This window comes from Arctopsyche grandis, chromosome 11 (genome assembly GCF_051622035.1).
Source record: "Arctopsyche grandis isolate Sample6627 chromosome 11, ASM5162203v2, whole genome shotgun sequence".
In the NCBI taxonomy this organism is placed as follows: domain Eukaryota; kingdom Metazoa; phylum Arthropoda; class Insecta; order Trichoptera; family Hydropsychidae; genus Arctopsyche; species Arctopsyche grandis.
Window position 1 is genome coordinate 16,393,051 of NC_135365.1, and position 20,492 is coordinate 16,413,542.

Consider the following 20,492-nt stretch of genomic DNA (forward strand, 5'->3'; position numbering starts at 1 on the left):
TTGGGGGAGGCGCAAAAATCGCAATTGGAGGCGTTCGAAATTGTCAACACGACTCTACGACTCCACAGCCATATAAAATATCCAGTGGCGTAGCTACCGCGCCCGCAGACCCCACAATGCGGGGGAGTGCCGAGGCCTGGGGGGACGCCACGAAGCGCGCCTTTTTCACTGATTTTTTAATTTGTTCTGTAATTTTTTTGAAATAACTTTTTTAAAGTTATTAAACTTCTCTTATTTTTCAACCTATTTGTACTATACGTATGTACATACATTATTATACATATTTTGAATTCATCCTCATTGTGTAATTGATTTATGCCAATAGGGCTAGAAGAGTTCCGTCATTTTCCATCTTTTGAACGTCGGTGCCACTTTTCAACCTATTTGTTGAGAATTCTCTCTTATTCTTGTATATATTTTTATATATGTGTAAACATACTTGTATATGTGTAAACAATAAAACAAAATTATATGATTGAAACCAATAAAATTTATAAATTTTTCGCTGTCACCATTAACAGGTGGGAAGTTTTTAAAGAAAATTCACCATCAGTTACTTTAAACAGATTGTGCACTGCTTATTGATCGTCCAGATTAAACTATTAATGCACTTCGATATATATGTATATATGCCGATACGTAAAAAAGGTATTAATTATTAATTTGGAAAGTTATTTTGCTGTAAGTAAATAATGTGAATATATGGGGGGGGGGGTTCCTTAAAAGATTTGGGGGGGGGGCACCAGGAATTCACGCTACGCCACTGAAAATATCCAAAAACAAAGTGAAAAATGTAATCGAGATATGGTCGAGTTGGTCGACGTTAGGTCCAGTTGTCAGCGGCAGTGGGTGCGGGAGGGGGTGAAGTGAGGAGTGAGGGGAGGAGAGGAGAGCCGGTGCGGTTTCGGGTGTAGGTGTGGGTGTCGGCGCGGAGTCGGAGTCGGAGTCGGGCTCGGAGTCGGAGTCGACCGGCTCTTCGGGGTCGCTCCTGCCCCTCCCCCCACCCCACCTTACCCCGCCACTCCCGACCCCCCACACCATGACGGCCACCGACGATTGCGAGAGCGAGCTGAACGGCGAGTGCGACGCTGAAGCCGACGCCGACGCCGACGCTGACGGTGACTCGGCGGCCGCGCCTCCGCCCCCTGCGCCCCCCAACCGCCCGCAGACCGAGGGCGCTGCCGCCACTCTTCTGCTCGACGGATGGTCAGTACAAGCACTCCCCACCCCACCTCCCACTACCCCACCACCAACCCCAACCCCACCCACCCACCCAACCTCCCCTCCCTCCCCTCCGCAAAGCTCTCCTGTCAAAGTCCAAACGGAAATAGCCAAGTCTCACCATTAGATTGACAGCTTCATTCATACATGTATACGATGATTCCAACTGAGCCGCGTTTCATATTGTATTATTACACTCTTGCCGGATTTGTATTGTGTCATAGTTCTGTCTGACGAAACCGACCTGGATGAATTTTTTTCTTATGTTCAACTTCGTCAATGTTTGTGCACCAATATTATAGCAAAATTGTAACATTCACTAATATAATAGCACCGACAATACAGTAGGCAAAGTTTCATGAAATAATTCACGTTAGAAAAAACAACTGCACATCGGTATGGTTTTCTTAATAATAAAAGAAAAATTGTTATTCAAACCAATAGGACATATGATGCAATCCATACTGTAGATAAATAAAGATGTATATAAAAAAGAAAAATAATCGATAACTAAAACAATTTTTAAATATGAATTTGTATAAAACACTTTTTTATTTTTTATTATTACTAAATTATTGTTATCCAAGTAAAAGGCCAACAGTCGTTTCACAGCATTTATTGATGATTAAGGAGTTACACGCACTGTCACCGCTCAGTCCAGAATGCCCTGATATCGCCTACGTACCGCCTTATAAAGGGTAGATCTCTCAGGACGCCTAATCTGTTTACCTGTTGTATAGTCACGTATTCGGATATGTATTTCCACGACATTGGGTCTCCCCGTACCGATTCTGAGAAATAACTAATAACGGTCATTGTTTAGCCTAAATGCACTTAGAGTCCAGATATAATCCTTGGAAGTAAGTGCATGCACTTAGTTAACCGATAACAGATATCCGTTGGTCTAAGTGCAGTTCGCTCAATCCGCGGCGTACGTAACATTATAATCACAATACATCTTATATCTTTTCTAATAGCTACTGATGTCCTGATCATATTCTATTTTACAATTTTATTTTATTTTTGTTAATAATTATAATAACACAAAGTCTAATGCACACAAAGAAGTATGGAACGCTATATGCTCAGCGTAACGAAAAAAAATAGGAAGCGGAACACGTGGATGAGAAATATGACAAAGATAGTGAACAGAGTAAAGAGGTTGAAATGGCAATGGGCGGGCCACAAAGTGCTAGAATGGTACTCGAGAGAATGCAAAATGGTAAAAAGAAGACCGCAGGGAAGATGGGCAGTGCCGGCCTTACACCCAATAGCGCAATGGGCATTTTTTTCTAAACACCCTTAACAAAAAATTATAAAAAAATGGATTACCATCCTCCTTTTTCCCGGCCTTGGGACCTTGCTACAGTTTCAGGCAGTGTAAGCAAAAGCATAGAAACTCAAATGTTTGGATATAATTCTTGTAAATTGTGCTGTTTTATATAATTAAATACAAAAAGTTGATTAATTTTACCTTGAACTTTATTTGAAAGAAAGGCTTTTAAATTGATTGCTAATAATATCAGAATTTGAATTCGTGGCGAGCTTAATTTGAAGATCGGCTTTTTCCAGTAGATTGTTTGAATAGAATTTTCCGAGTACAAATGTAGGACCTTTGGCGCTCTGATTTTAATTTTAAAACGTTTTGGGTGCATCGAGCGGCGCCCTAACTTATTTTATTATTTGGCACCCTCGGGCACCCCCCCCCCCCCCCCCTCCTAAAACCGGTACTGAAGATGGGTAGATGAAATTAGAAAAATGTGTGAGGTGAGATGGATAAGAGTTGCGCAAAATAGAGACAAATAAAAGGCCTTCATCCAGTAGTGTATGGCGAGTGGCTGTAAATGATGATGATGATGATTATTCTAATGTTAATGTACAGCATAATAGAAAAAATATCTCGAAAACTTATTTACAATTCGAATAAATCACATGAAATTTTACAGTATGCACTAAAAATGCCAGATTACTCGACTTTTTACAAGCTTTTTATTAGCTTTTCACTTGGTTGGTGAGATGAAATTCCTAACCATCTGAAATTTGTGAGCTGATTTGGAATTATTCCACTCTTCCAATCGTCTTGATATATTATCGACATACGGGAGTTAGCTCACATTACAGTGAGCAAATGTCTCCGGCGTGAAGCTATAGAAATTTAATTATTAACGAAACCATTAAAAATTAAATTGGAATCATCTGTTAGATCAACGTGATGACAGTTGGCTATCCAAATGCGCCTTTCTTAACAGGTTACATAGCACAACAGTTAAAATAATAACTTTTTTAACACTATCTCATATAAACATTATTTAATACTCAAGTAGTACAAGTACCCACTTGGGTGAGGATTTGTTGATTGAGTTGAAAGTCTTGCAAATGTCTTGTATCCATCCTTACCTGTGTAAGTATATACTTGTACTACCTGAGTACTAAACTTATGCATTATTTTGTATATATCGATTCTATTTATTGTTCATGGACAATTGTGCAAATTTTTTATATTTGAATTAATATATAAATGGTCTCAATCAATACTACTGTAAAGGTGCTAGTGTTATTGCATTTAACAAACGCCATATGATTAATTGCCCAGTTGTTACACATATTACAATGTAACAGACCCCTTTAGCTCATTGGCTATATCGAATGCTCAAAACTGATAAATCCAAGTTTTCATTAAATAAATAAAATAATGTTCTAATTTTAAAAAATCGCATCGAAATTGGACATTTTCTCCGTCAAATTTTATACGCATTCCTGAGGCTAAGCAGTAGTTTTGTAGCGAATTTAAATATTCCAACTAGAAGCAACCACCGATGATATGATTCCAATTTTACGCAATGTACAAAATCAGTCCTTAAACATGACATTTTCCAATGCAATCCAATTGGAAATCATTTTTATAATGAATTTCTCTTTTTGCTTACAAATCCGGTCAAATCAAACGATCATATGTATCATTTATGATGCACTCCTGTTTTATTTTTTAATTTATTCAATCGAACATGTATGTATGTGCACTCATCTTAACCCTTTGCCCGCGGCAATAAATATAGCGAACGAGTCCTGTACGCGGCACCTTTTTCGCGAATTTGGCAATCGAGTTTTCGACCTTAACACTTTGCACTCTTATTGGAATTTCTCTTCACCACTAGTCTACTCTAGGATGGAAAAAATTATATGATTTTTTTTTTTAATTTTAGTTGTTCATATTATTAAATTATGTCGAAGATCAAATTGGTAAATTCATTTTAACAAAAAATACGCAATTTTTTTTTTTTTTTATAAAAACTAAATATTATGCTCAGTTATTTTGGGACTATCTGTTCGTGTCCAATTGTGACCATAATAACATGATGTTGATTTGGGATAGTATTTTTCGAATATAGTCGCTAAACTCAATTATTTCAAACCATCATAATTACTAAATCGAATTACTAAATGATAAGTTTTACATTTCTTGTATTATTTATGACAGCAGTTTTGTATAATAAATGAGTTTTATTACTAGAAACTTTTAAAATATGCTTATAGAAATGTTTTCATACCTATCCTATAGTTCGTTAGGCAGTTTGGGTCCAAGGATGCAAAGCTATTGTCTGTTTACTCATTGTATTTTAATGCGGACCCACCCTCATAAAGTGTCTATTGGTTAGTTTTTAAACTGTTAGTTAAAATCGTATTTTCTATTCGTTACCTACTTGTAGGACACATCGAAAAAAAAAGCCGGATCATCCCAGAAGGCGGACAAAGGCGAAAAGATTAGATTTAACAGATACACGGTGTTTTTGATCACTATTTTTTTACACTTTTCAAACAAATCTTGCCTTTGAAGTTCACGACAGACTCATCGACCACTATGTCTCTGCACGGTATAAATAATTGTCTGCATTTAGCATCTAAATGATTCAAAAAGCCATTGTGTTCTACATTATTATTTTTGAGTTGTAATATCCGAAATATTTGTAGAAAACGATCTCTTTTGAAGACGCTCCTAAAAAACATATTTTCAACCGAAAAATAATTTTTTTTTGGTTGAAAATATGATTACTTAAAATCGACCAATTATCACTGTTTATATCTCTGATATCATCTTCACTATCGCTCAACGGTATCAACATAGCGCTTTTTTTACTTGGTTGGGGTTGAATGCCACTTCCACTGTCAAAATTTTCTACATTATCAAATACAAAATAGTTATCATCACTATCACAATCACAATCATTTTGGAAGTCTTCTAGGTTTTGGAAGTTTTCTAGTAGGTAACGAATAGAAAATGTGATTTTAACTAACAGTTTAAAAACTGAAATTTCAATGTTGCAAAACACTTGTATTTATTATTTCACCATATGCACTAATATTACCGAGCACGTCGTTATAACATCATATGTATATTCCGTAGAACTTTTATTAAATTTATTCATGGTGCAAAATATATTTCGCGTTTTTATCATTATGTAAAATTATGGTCACCCCACCGAAAATAGCTTCTTAGAGCACAATGTATCGATACCGACTGCCCAAATAAAACGGCGCACTCAAATGTAGAAGCAGGTAAAGAATGCAAATATTCTTAGAAACAATATAGACGCTAACCCTTTACTGTAATTATCCTATTTATACATTTTCTAGCATCTCGTATCCTTTAAGTACACTATTGTAAAATAAAACCTTCAAAAATTTGCCAATGAATATTAAAAATAAAGCTCCAAAGTAGCCGCTTAACGAAGCCACTATACTGGCTTTCCGAGCTGGCAGCCGAATATCCGAAAGCCACTATAGTGGCTTTCAGAGTTCAAGACGTTAAATGCAGATTTTAATATTTACTCAAGTAACCAGATATGTTAATTAACACATAAAGTATTATTTTAAACAATAAAATACATAATATATCTCGTAGTTTTGGCTTAATTGTCAAATAATCATTCTTCATACAATTGAGACGTATCGTCTCAATTGTATGAAGACGTGACGTCACATAAACGAGGTTTCAGTATGGTTCCACAAAATACTAATTTTGGCTGGTATATATGCATTTTAAGCAAATTGAATAGATGGCATTCAACTCTCAGTAATATATTCAACCAATTTTGAACCTTAAAACAGTTGAAATAGGCGCATATAAGGCTCAAAATCCCGTGCAAAGTTCAGAAATTCTATGGAAGACAGCCGCGCTACAGACTTGTCGCTCAAAGCTTCCATAGAAGACGGCCACGGGCAAACGGTTAACAGATCGCTCCAAAGCGACGAGTGTACTAATCAAGAAACACTAAATTACATATAAATACATAATTATTATTATATATTTTTACATTATATACGAAATCTATGGTCAAACATCGCAAAGTAGCATTGCAAGCATTTATACAATGCGAATTCATACAAACATCTATAAAGAAATTGTCACAGCGTTTTATTATACAAATCGGCTAGCCTCATGACGCTAAATAACTTGAGATTTGCAAGAGAGATAGGAAAGAAGATGTCTTAACCGTTTCAATATAAATCAGAAAAATTGGCAAACTCTGATAGGAAACGATTGACCTGGAGTCACAAACCAAAGTCTGGCCAGCAGCCACTAGTGGGTTTCGAACCCGTGACCATTCTGCTCGAAAGCATAATATGCTAACTAGTCCACGCTGCTGGTTATTTATCAAATGTATTCTCCTTGTATAATACTTGGATTATGAATATGATTTTATGTTTATTAAAATTGTGTTTAAGGACTATTTATTTATTTGAATAGCATGGTTTTTTTTTTTTGGGTAATTTAATTTGGAAAACAGAATGGAAGTGCTTATATATTGCGCGGTTTCATTTATTACAGCAAAATATGTGAATTAATCAAATAATATGAATTGTTCAATTTTCTAATATTCTATTAAAGCGCAAAAAGCATGTATGTACATATTTAAAAATACAATGTATGTATTCGATAAAAGTGTCTTAACTGTAGACGATTTTATAAACTAGACATTACATCAGCGGTTTCCAAACTTTATGCTACTACGCCTCCCTAAAAAAAAATAGTCCGCGCCTCCCAGTTTGGAAACCGCTGCATTACATACATTGAATGGTAATTTTTAAAAGATTTTAATGAATAAATATCAATTTCAAGGCTGACACAAGCATAAGTTAGTGTAGTATGACCAATTTATAACATATATAAAAAGTTTCTTATGTAATATGTAGACGATTATTCTCATGCATTAACTAATTGATAATTACTCGGCAAATCATATATCAAATTTTTTTATAATACATCCGAAAATATATATTTACATATTTTATCCATATACATAACTTGTATTTTACTAGTGAAGTTGTATTTCTGCATCATATTATACTAATTATTATTATTTTAATATTTTACAGTCACCTCACACCTGAAGGTGTTGAAACCGTTGGTCTCGGTGGAAACGTATCGGATCTTAAAAATATACTAAAGAAAGTATTAGATGTGAGTAATTCAACCATTGATTCAAATAATCACTCTGGATTTAACGCAATCAATTTATTTGTGTACTATTTTTCAGTTTGATCTGAGGGAAATCGGCGCTCCGGCGTTTCCGGAAGACTTCTGCAAGAGTGGTACAAAATGTGAATCTCTAGAGGAGCCCGTATTCGTACAAATACAGAAAGTAAGGAACATATCGGCTCCGAAAGCCAACGAGGAATCCAAGCACTCTCCTCGCATGCTCAAGTTGACTCTGACCGATGGCCATACCACTTGCCAAGCTATAGAAGTGGAGAATATACCCGGCTTGAGTATAAATACACCGCCTGGTACCAAATTACAATTGAAAAATGGACCCATAACTACCTCGCATGGATTTTTGTTCATTGGGCCACAATCGATCAAGGTTTTGGGTGGCCATGTGACGCATATGATCGAAAAATGGGAACTCAATAGGAGTCTTGCCAAACATACACGAGGTAAATTCTCGTTTGTGTCGTGTGGAATTGCTTATTTCAGCTCTGAAAATGTTGATTTATTAAATTTTATGGTTTTTTTAGTGTGTGTCGGTGGTGAAGGAGCGCCTCCGCCGTGGATTCCATTCGGTCAGCAATTGGAAGGTAGAGATCTGCAAGATGAGATGTTCAAAGTTCTGCAAGATGCTGTAAAGCTATGCAATGCTGAATTCGAAGCGCAGAGGAAAGGTGCCATTGCTGAAGCTCAAAAACTATCAGGAACCAAAAAAGTAATACAATTTTTGCCCTCGATTTTATTTTGTTTTCTTTACTTGTATCATAATTTATATGTTTATTCATAGATATTTGGAGGTGGTACGAAACCTATGCTAGATGCAAATGTACAAAAGATTGTCGATGCTGGTTTCACCGAGGAACAAGCCGAGAATGCTTTAAAAGTAACTAGATATAATGCTGATAAAGCTCTCAAGAATTTACAGAGGGGATCTGGTGAGAATAAAAAGGAACGACCGCCAAAACAAGCCGGAGAAGCGGGCAAAGGTAGAAAGGGTCGCAATAAGGATGCGAACGACGAAGACGGTGTCAGTTCTCTCAAACCCACTGGTAAACTTTCGCTTTTCGACTTCCTCGAGGACAAGTTGCCGATAACGTCTGAACCTGAAAAGCCCGTTAAGTCTGCCGAGAGCATGGCTCATAAAGAAGAGCATAATAAGTACGATAAAAGCAATAATGAACGCAAAGGACCAAACAAAATCGGAGTCGGACGAGGGGGACGTTCTTCGACTTCTCGTCAGCCTCCCCAACAGACCAATCACACTAACAAATACGACAACATGTCGCAAAACCATTCTTATTGGCAGAATGAAAATCAGCGCAACTACAACTACCCGAGGGAGGATCGACCGCAGTACTCGTACAACTCTCAACAGAATCAAAACGAAAAACCTCCCAGGTTCCAACGAAAACAAGAAGGCGAGGCTAAAAAACAACAAAACATCAACATGGGCCACGAATCGTCTTATCCACCTAATTATCAACAGCAACAACAGCAACAACAACAACAACAACAGCAACAGCAGCAGCAGCAACAAATGCAATCGAACTATTACACCGACAGGCGCAACATGCCTGACAACCGGAATCTCAGAGGCTATTACAATCAGCAAACGATGGATTCTCTCACAAACGCGACGGCAGCCATGAATCTCGACACACAACAACAACAACAACAACAACAACAGCAGCAGAACCGATTTAACAATTATAGACAAAATACTATTCCAAATTATCAAAATAACTATTCATACCCGACGAAACCGAACTACAACAATCCGACGTTTCAAAACGACGCGTACAAACGGAACAATCAATACCAGAACAATAACAAGAACCAAATACCAAACATATCCAACGGTCAAGGCATGAATCAATCGTTCTACAACCAGTACGGAGAGAATCAGATGAAGAACAACCAGACCAATTCGGAACAGCCCGACATACTCGACGTACTCCAACAGCAGAACAATCAATCGCATGACCAAAGAAACAACTTTAACTATAGGGGTAACGGATTTTACCAAGCCAGCAACATCGTCGGCTTCCAAAACGCAACGATCAATGAACAGGCGAGGAAGATGCTCGCCGAAGGTTCCGAAATCAACTGGAGTATCGGAGATCGATGCCTGGCTAAATATTGGGAAGACAACGGCGTGAGTAAATCTATTTTAATTTTGCCGTAAAATAAAATACTATGCGAACTTCAGGACTAGTCATCGGAACGAATAGAAAGATTACGTTTGTCGTTAAGGTGGTTTAATTTTTGTTTCAGTATTACGACGCGGAAATAACGGGAGTGTCGACCAAGACGGTTGTTGTGCGATTTTTAGCTTATGGCAACCATGAAGAAGTCCTCCGCTCTGATTGTATTCCACCTAATGGTACGTATCAGCCCGAGGCTGTCGCGATCAGATGACAATCCTAGACGTGAACTTACATATTAGATCAGACTCTAACCACCAGCTGATGGTGATTTTTTTCAAATTTATAAACAAACTTGAAGTATCAATGATTCAATACATGTAGAGAGCGATACTGATCCTGATGAGTGTTATCAAGACATAGCGATTTGCATCGCAATACTCATACATATATCAATATGTATGGGACCTAAAAAATGGAGTCTGATTACACTGAGCAACAAAAATATTACCGTAGCAGAGAGTTATCAATCTTTACTAAGTTTGACCCGCTAAATTCGAATATGACAATGATTTTTGTTGGTTTAAATTTATTGGACCAGTTTTATATTTCAACTAGTGTTGTGCCCCTCGATTTCAACGAGTGAAACGAATTGATATACGAATTAAAATAAAGTTATATGTTGTATATAAATATAGTATAAAGTAATTTAATGCGCCTTTCGCCCATGTCGAAATGATTAATGAATGTGTGTGTGTGTGTGTGTGTCTTCGTGGATGTGTCAACGTTTCCGCGCATCTGACACTGACGTCACCCGTTCCAAGTCAGGCACTCAATATCAGGAGCACTCGACACGATCGGACGTCACGCTACATCTCTATACATAACTAATCTACATACTTGTCGACGCATCCGCCACGGTAAGGGCCGGGCCGCACCACTCAACTCGCGAACAACTTGGTTGAGGGTGACCAGACCAATGCATGTCGGTAGATGAGACATGCCGCACTCGTCAACTTGTTTGTCGCACACATTTCCATACATTTTTTCGTGTCGCGCAACAAGTCGGCCGACAAAGTTGCACGGTTCGGCCCGGCCCTAATTAGATTATTACGCACATTGCGATCGCTCAAAAGATAATTTTTGCCATGAAAATCGCGAATACGGAATATTCGGCACTCGAGTTCTCGTTAGCATAATAGATATCGTTATTATGATGGATTTTTCGGCTGCCAGATGTTCCTTTATAGAGATTTTAGTGACTTTTGGGCGAGCGCTTTGTGGGCAACAGTCACCGAACCATCCGCCGCATACATACCTACAAACATACATCGCGTCTGTTTTTATATATATATATTACTAATGTTGTGCCCGTTGATTTCAATGGGTGGTTTCGAAAAGGAATTGAAACACGAATAAAAATAAAGTCATATGTAGTATAATGTAAATGATTTTAGATTGAGTTGAAAAATGCTGTTGTTGATGACTGTGTACATGATACAAGAGTGAAATGAAGAATAGAGATTCCCTGTCTGCAATAATTCATAATGTAATTCAAAATTATTTACTGCTTGAATTAGTATGTTCAGACAAAAAATATATTGAGATTTAAAACCAATTGTTGTAAACGTAGTGGAATATAAAACTGGCCCAATAAATGCATGATAGCTAAAAAAAAATGTGTAAAAATGTATATATGTTAGAGTGAAAGCATATTTCAAGTGAAAATGTATCAAACAATGAATTTACAACGTTTACCTCTATAAATTTAACCCAAACTTAAATGAGTAGAGCCAACCCATACTTAACCTAACCTATCCTAACCCTTAAATAATACCAACCCTAACAATCTTAAATGATTAAAACCAACCCTGAAAATGTAACTGGTTATGATTTCACTGAAACCTCATTGAAAATATATACTTTCACTTGAAATATAATTTCACTGAGACATTATATTTCAAGTGAAATATAATGTCTCAGTGAATATATATATATATATATATATATATATATATATATATATATATATATATATATATATATATATATATATATATATATATATATATATATATATATATATATATATATATATATATATATATATATATATATATATATATATATATATATATATATATATATATATATATATATATATATGTCTTAGTCTCAGCCAGCAGCGTGGCTCGGTCGTTAAGCTTCTGCTTAACACTGAGAGGCGCCTAGTTCGATCCCTTGAGCTGACCTCGATTGAAAAGAATTTTTCTGAGTATATCTGTAATGCTGCTGGTCAGACCAGGATTTGTGACTCCTGGTTGATCGTTTCCTATCAGAGTTTGCCAATTTTCTCTGATTTCATTGTTGAAACGATTCCTGATTAAAAAATTGGCTAAAAATCCTTCCTACCCACTATGTCACCACTATTTGAGTATGATTAATGTAAATATTACAATAAAAATGTATGTACAATTCATAGATGTCTCGTTAAATTGTCGAGTTTAAGTCAGTGTCTGGTAATTTAGCGACTTATATAATAAAAAAAAAATGCTGTATTGTTTGTAATTTGGCCAGGAAGGCGCATTAGGGTTTACCTGTAATGCCTTCCTGGTATGAAATAAAATAAAAATATATTTCAACTTTGAAAATTTACTAGATAAATAATTATTCGTATTTTAAATCAATAAAAAATCACAATTAAAAGTAAAAACATCTGGATATTGATTCCAACACATACTCAATTTTGATTTGCACATCAATGCTAGATTTCGAAATAAAGACTGCAAAAGTCAACATCTGTTTAAACGCCCATATCTCATAAACGAGAGTAAAACAACAAAAATCATTTTCATATTTGAGTTTAGTGGATCAAACTTAATAAAGATTGATTAGTCTCCACTCATGTTTGTAAAAAACGTGATTTTTTTTTATTACTAACCTCTTACATAGTTCACAAATGATTTTGTCGTGTGACGAAGTTATCCAATCGTTTTCATATTTTGTCATTTTGGTCATCAATATAAGTGAAAGTGTCATCCGCCATTACGACGGTGAAAAAATATCGTATTATCGACACGTTTGAAAGTACTTCCTCGTTTATCGAGCGGTTTTTTAGCCTCTCATTTGTTGCTCAGTGTTATTCATGTATGTTCTAGAAGTTTTGTCTCGAGTCTGTCGCGACAGCTTAAATTTTGAACATAATCGTTAGTTGTGTTGGTTATTTGATTGTGTTTGTGTTTAGTGGGTCGTCCAGGATTCGGAAGGGAGGCCGGTATGGCTCGAAACGAGAACGGCGGCAGCAGACCGGGAAGATTCCACCAGCCGATGTACGTTCCTCCGGCGCAGCGGAAAGCTTAGCATCAGGCCGTCTGAGTGACACTACGGCTCACTTGTAGTCTGCTCATCAGTTTGTTATTGAACTCGGGAGATGTTTGGCCCAAATGTCTTCATGATGTTATAAGTAAGTGTCGGGGTGTTGCTGTGAAAGTGCGATCGAATACTTCCCGTTCCGAATATGGTACACATTTTATGAATTTTCGGTTGTATCGGACGTATGTATTATTACTAACGCTTATTTGGCTATTTATTAATGACTCTCTTTTGTATGTTTCGATGTTTATTTGTGGAAACGTCGTCGGGAATGGGCGAGATCTGAGCCGCGTCACGTTTCGTATTATTATTATTGTTGTTGAATCGAATAGTCGTCGTGGTTGTCGTCGAGCCACGACTTTATGAGACACACTCATATTGCAGCACCATTGTATATATATATATTCTTCACCTGTCGTCTGATACGAACCTACGTAGGGTCGCACGTTGTTTGTTCCGATTGTTCCGATCAAATAATGTGATAGCGGAGAAACTAGTGAATCATATCTAAATTAGATTGATTTGTTTATTATAGGTATAATAAAAATTATGTGAAATACTAGCGTTTAAGTGTGTAATGTTTAATTTCCGCACACGGTTGCTGAAATCCGAACGTATGCGAACTATTATGATAGCTATTTAAATTAATTTTTTTAACTTTTGCAGTTCACTAAACACTCTAGTGTGTAATAATTGAACTCTTCAGTCAGTAATTATAAATTCTTTGAATTTTGTAATTAAAACAAGTATATGTATGAATTACATAAGAGCTGTTGTTTATGCTATTTTTTATTATTATTATTATGATGAAATGTGTATGTATACTGTTGTATCTTAAAATTATTTATTCACATTTATATGTATTACTTTTATCAATCAGTGGAATCTGTTATTCGTTCTGTTTAACCTTTTGAATGTCGCAAACGTTATTTTCTCGCTGATCGAATTTATGTATGTATATTGAAGCAATATGTCGGATACGAAATTTTTGTGTCAAATGTCGAATGAAACTATGAATTGTTTTCTACCTCGAAACAGACGTTGAAAAGGTTAAGCCGAATTGGGAGAAATTTTATGTTGAAACTATGTATAATATATGCTGGCCAGATTGTCGATAAGAAAATGTTTAAACATCCTAGGAATATAAAGATAGTCATCAATTGAAATTATGAAAAATAATAACTTAGCTTAAAAATTAAATAAACTAAAAATAAAAAAAAGATCTTATTTGATACTCTCTATATAATACGTTATGATTTCATTTTACCTGTCAGTTTAAACCGTGAAATGAATATGATACATTTTACATACGAACACTCGTAGTGGTGATCTTAGAATATAACAAAATGACTTTCATCATCTCACTGCCACAAGATTTAGTTATTATATACCAAATATAGAATTGCTAGTGTGCCCGACCATCAAATCGTATCATTTTGCACGTTCACGTTGAATATATATATATATATATATATATATATATATATATATATATATATATATATATATATATATATATATATATACATATATATCAATAAATTATGGCATTAATGTGTTGCTCGTCGGTGCCGAATCAATGGAGCCAGCGGGATTATCTGGATGATTCGACGAGCATCGACGAGTACTCACAGTTCTGTAATGTACTATTGAATTCTAGCGTTTTGCAAAAATGTATTGAATTTTTAAAATTATGGCACTTTAGGGGACATAATCGTAGCAATTTTCAGAGTTTACTACTGAAATTTTGTTCTGATAATAATAGAATTTTACCAACAGTATAACTATCGCAACTAATTTGGTCTAATCTAATATACAAATAATTAAGATACATTTATATATATACATATATATATATACATGAATATTAATTAATGTAAGATGAAAAAGCAAATATGAAACGAATCGATGGTTGATCCAAAGTCGTGTCCTTAAATATGAAATAAATAGACAATTTTGTTGGATTTGTTTATGATAGTATTATGTATTATTGCTCACACGTTTCTATTATATTTATTTTTAGTTCGGCAGCTTATACAGATATATGTATATATACTATACCTGCAACATGCATAATATGTATAATCAATCAATCAAGTCTGCAAAGATCAATTATTATCGTTATTAAACTGTGGTTACCATATTTTGTGCATTTTTATATGTATGTTACTGTATTCTCCGAGCAGTCTACCTGTATTGTATGTAATGGCCTTCAAAAGTTCAACTATGTAATCTATAGTTTACCAACTGACATGTCATTAACTCATTATGCTAAACGATTTATTTATAACGATTGTGTAGATTTATAAATAACAATAAATTACAAATAATTTACTCCAGCGACATTTTCATTCACATCCTTTAAAAGAAAAAGACAGCGGCTTTCGCATAAGTACACTTTTAATCACGTAAGTATATCACAAACGAAATAAATCTATGCATATAATATTACACACTTCAAACCGTAACACAATTAATAAATAAAAATATATACATATATACGATTAAAAAAATATATGGGAGAACTTTTCGATATTTACATATATCACATTTTTGAGAATATGTTCGTATGATTCAAACTATTGATTATTATTTGTTTGAATCCACCAAAGAGCTTTCTTTATGAAGGAAAATTTCACACGCAATAAAAAGCTAGTAATGAGATAGTATTCAGGGTTGTTATTCTTCAGATCGGAGTCGTTGTTGGACAATTGTCCTTCACAAATGAGCTTAACTGCCAGACGCATAAGCCATTGAAGGATCTGTTATGAAATAAAATAAAGCATATTAGTCGAAAGTTGTCTTTCATACTTGATAAACGTAAAATGTAGACAATTACTTGTTCATTAGAAGGTAATTTTTTAGATGTAATCCAAGAAGAAGGCGCCCAAAGATATAATTGACAAACATTTGCTGCCACCTCCGGTTGCAGACGCTGAAAATTATCAAAGATTTATATTTAAATAACTTCTAATAAGATTGTATTATGTAATATATAAAGAATACTTACATTTTTCGGATTCTTCGACAGAATATTCTTAACCAATTGCTGAATAATGAACGGAACCGTTGCATTCATTGCAGGTATCTGACTATCAGTGTAATTTACATTGCTAAGTTTATTACCTATATTAAAAATAAATATAATAAATATTACAGCACATATTGAACTATGTTTCAGTCAAGTGTTTTCCACTGAAAGCATTACCTTTATTTCTGGTAAGAGACGAGAATGGATTTTCCAAACCGAAAATTTCATAAGCTATAGCACCAGCTGCCCACAGATCAGACTTCGTATAATCGAGGAAGCTGAACACTCCCGGTTGCTGCAATATTATTTCAGGGGCCATGAGGTTTGTATTGCCGCCTTTGTTGACGTAATCAGACGTGTACGGCAACTTTAAGCCGCACTCTTTGTTTGCTAAGCAGCATCCAAAATCAGAAATGACCAAAAGGGGTGTTGAATTTCCGTTTTTTGAGCCTATTTCTTCTATTAATATATTGTCTGATTTAAGATCCCTGAAAGTGATGTATAAAATAAACTATCTTTTTTAAAATACGTATTTATATGGTAAGAAAAAGTCTTATGTATTACCTATGAGCTATACCGTGTCTGTTAATGTGAGCAATGGCTTCTAGTAATTGAGCAAATAGTGATAATGAATCGTATTGTTCAATTTGCTCCTTTTTCAAGTAGTCGATCAAAGAATATTTATATCTGAAAAATTATTAAAAACTGTATTTGCCATCAGTTCTAAGATATAGAATATACATAGATATGCCTTTACATACAAATTTCGTTGGAGATGTTGTCGTCATTGACTGAGGGGTGTGGGGGGTTTAACTAGCGAGGAAGTGGTGAAAAAAAAGGTCGACGCAGCGATCGTCAGTGGCCATCAACCAGTTTATGTACATGCACTGAAGTTTTATTTTATTTATAACTTTATTTTATTGGACACTCCGCGTGACAGTAAACCAAACTAATAAAGCCATATTAAGAAAAAAATATTAAGCTATACACACTATATTTAACTACAAATGTACGTTACTATAATAAAACCATCATTAACTATTACAATATTTAAACATTAGTAATTTCCACAAGGATCAATTTTAAAGCTGACACTTTAATATTTAGTTCATTGTTTGTAGTTTTAAACTTAATGTCGATTTCTGAATTTCCTTCAGTGCCAACAAGATATACGCTGTTCAATCACTGCATACAACACTACATACATCGCGCCGATATTTCATTATATGTTAAAATACTACTATAATTGAAGACATTATATATTAATTCCTATAATATGTGATGCCATCCGCCTTTTTATGTTTTCTTGAGTAATTGTAACACAATTTCACTGAACACGTTGGCATTTTCGAAAAATGTCAATCGACCTTCCTACTATGTAGAAGCTAACTAGCTACTGAGAGAGAGTGTGCATGATCTGTAATTTTTTTTTGTTTGTGCATGGTCCAACAGGGTGACCGACTTAGAGCGTAAGGGCGTATCTATGGTATTCTATATCTATGGTTCTAATATATATCAGATTAAAATGTCAAAAGGGTTACTTTTTCATTAATAAAAATAGAGTCATATTTCTGCCAAGTCCTTCAGGATTGTAAGCAAGAGGCAAAGCATCTGGATAATTGTCCATCGAATCGTTTAAATTTGGCATATAATCAGCAAATGCACTGTACATAACAACCAAGTTTGGATGCGGTGGAAGAACCACTTTCTGTTTGTTCAAGCTGTCAAATAAAGATAAATATATTCAAAATTCATAATTACAATGTATGTAGATATTACGTTATAAAGTTCGCTTACTTATTTTCCCAATAAAATATATCCGTATTGATGTGACGGGACAGAGCCGGAAGCGTCTCATGGTGCATAGCGTTCAAAATTGCCATTGAATTACTCTGAATGTCGTAGTTGAACATTATTTTTAAGGCTAACGGGTATTCAATCGGTTCTTGTATTGGTTCGACAGCACTACTAGAAGGCACTTCTACGTTTTCAGTTGCATTTTTTAGTTTTGCAGAGTACACCATTGCGCAAGATCCTTTAGCTATTGGTTTTCCGATGCATAAGTCGTCTAATTTAATCGTATTGATCATTTCATTTTCATAATAGTAAAAATCGAATGGAAATTTAGACACAACCTCCTAGAATAAAATACGTTTGAGTTGTAACACATACATATGTTGGTGAAATGTACAAAAATAAAATAGATCGAAGTATATTTACTTTAATATTCCACCAAATAACATCTTGTTCATCATCTTTGGTCAATAGAGTGCTTTCGGAAGACAATGATAATCCTATCAAAGAAAAGAGCGTAATCGAATTTCCGTGGAACAATCTGAAATAAATAAAATTAATTTAGATATGATTCTTTCGATTTAACCAATCCGATCAAAGTTGTAATTCGGCCATTGTTTTACAGTAATTTGATAATAATAAAATTTACTATCGACTATTCAAAGTGAAGTCTAAAGATATGTACATATATAAATGTTACATTCGAAAAATATTTAAGTGTAAAAATTAAAAACCTACATATGTATTATTTTGTGGAATGGTGAGTTTTTCAAAATATAGTCAGTAACTTTAAGAACATTTAGACATAATATTGTAATATCTATGTATAGATCAAAATGAACTGTCAGTAAACTGCTTATTGTATATTTTGACAAACAGTCAAGCATTCAGTGACATACTATATCTTACTGACCAAATCAAACATAAATAAATACATGCCTTACTTCATCCACATACAAATACAGTATCTGTGTGTTGTGTGTTTGAAGAAATATGGTTCCCCTTTGTAATATTCATAAAAACATCAGAGTTATCAAAACCCAACTGCTATACAGGTTATTCATTCCAAATTGATCCTTTTTAATTTCCAATTGACCCTTATTTATGTAAATTTGAAATGAAAAAGATGTAATTTGATATGAAAAATCCATAGTACGACTGGCGTACATTGTTGAAAGTGTATTTCCGCTTGTAGAGATATAATTTACTAGTTGAATTGTATTCGAATATGAATGACCTAAAACGCCATTTGGAATATATTACAACTGAAAATACACCACAACTGTAACATATGTATTATCTGGAACTATATCGTAACATATTCAATAGAAGTGTTATCATAAATAACTCAATTTCAGCATATTTTTTGCAATATAACCACTGCTAATCGGCCATTTTATTGAGATAATCGCTTTGTTATTGAGGTTTACTTCGATTATCGTGAAACAAATATAATAAGCAAACGTAAAATGAACCGTGTTATATTAAAATCGCTTAAAGACAGGGTTCAAAAATAAAAACAAACCCCTCGAAAAGATATTATATATACCATATATTGTGTAAGAAAAGGAGACAGCAAAAGTAGGAATTGGTGAATCTAGACAGATTGCACATGTGACACAATTTCAAGGTGAATTACATAACATTGACCGATTGTGTGGTTAGAGATGCTTTCGAGCGGGGTGCGAGTTCGGCTGTCAAAGTAACGTTGACGTTTGCTATTTAATGCGTATTAGCGGGGTCGGTGACGTCACATGTGGGTGGGGTGGGGTGGGGTGGGGTGGGGACCTGTTGGTGATTCGCCTCCTGAGGTCGACCGGCACGACTTTGGCGAAGGCAGTGTCGAAGAAGATCCTGGCGCGGCCGCCCCAGAAGCCGAGTGAGAGTGGGGGGCGGCGAGGGGCGGCCGGCCCTGACCCCGAGGCGAACTGCTCCACCCGAGGGGACCGCAACGCTCGTCGCGCGACTCCTCCGTTCTTTATCGCTAGTCCTCCGCCGGCCCCGACTCTGCCCAACACCAGCGAGACCGCATTCCTCACCAGCCGCGTCGCCACATATTTGAGGGACATCGCGCACCGCCTCTACGACGGCCGCCTCACCACTGACACTGACAATTCTCCCCACTCAGCTGTCAAATTAGCCATCGACTCACACACCGCTCATTATGACCATACACCATACACTAAGGATGATGGTAAATGGACTATTCGTCACATTGGGGTGGTCACAAAGACAATTTTTGCCATGAAAATCGCGAATACACAATATTTGGCACTCAAGTTCTCGTTACTGTGATAGTTATCGTTAGTATGATGGACTTTTCGGCTGCCAGATGTTCCGTTATAGAGATTTTAGTGACTTTGTGACGAGTAATTTGTGACCAGTAATCACCGAACCAAGGAAGATGATATATTTTTTTTATATAATACTAGTGTTGTGCCCG

General features: G+C 35.4%; 2 protein-coding genes across 4 annotated transcripts; one reads left to right on the forward strand and one right to left on the reverse strand.

Moving 5' to 3' along the window:
• Positions 1 to 829: 829 nt before the first annotated feature.
• LOC143919006 (tudor domain-containing protein 3-like) lies at positions 830 to 15,558 on the forward strand. Of its 3 annotated transcripts, XR_013261176.1 has the most exons (8): positions 832 to 1,206; positions 7,597 to 7,681; positions 7,758 to 8,157; positions 8,239 to 8,423; positions 8,496 to 9,863; positions 9,983 to 10,091; positions 13,097 to 13,315; positions 15,248 to 15,558. XR_013261176.1 is itself a non-coding variant. In XM_077441162.1 (7 exons), exons 1-7 carry the CDS (start codon positions 1,040 to 1,042, stop codon positions 13,210 to 13,212), a joined length of 2,430 nt encoding a protein of 809 aa, XP_077297288.1. In that variant the 5' UTR covers positions 830 to 1,039; the 3' UTR covers positions 13,213 to 14,468. The 3 variants fall into 3 exon arrangements, 1 of the variants encoding a protein (XP_077297288.1); XM_077441162.1 differs by lacking the exon at positions 15,248 to 15,558 and having other exon boundaries at positions 830 to 1,206; positions 13,097 to 14,468; XR_013261177.1 differs by lacking the exon at positions 15,248 to 15,558 and having other exon boundaries at positions 9,962 to 10,091; positions 13,097 to 14,414.
• On the reverse strand, positions 15,495 to 20,393 carry Pink1 (PTEN-induced putative kinase 1). Its single transcript, XM_077441163.1, has 9 exons — positions 19,838 to 20,393; positions 18,476 to 18,590; positions 18,053 to 18,393; positions 17,797 to 17,976; positions 16,820 to 16,942; positions 16,433 to 16,743; positions 16,235 to 16,350; positions 16,064 to 16,159; positions 15,495 to 15,986 (listed from the first exon to the last, which is right to left on the reverse strand). The coding sequence occupies exons 1-9, from the start codon at positions 20,116 to 20,118 to the stop codon at positions 15,804 to 15,806; spliced, it is 1,746 nt and encodes a 581-aa protein (XP_077297289.1). The 5' UTR covers positions 20,119 to 20,393; the 3' UTR covers positions 15,495 to 15,803.
• Positions 20,394 to 20,492: the final 99 nt, after the last annotated feature.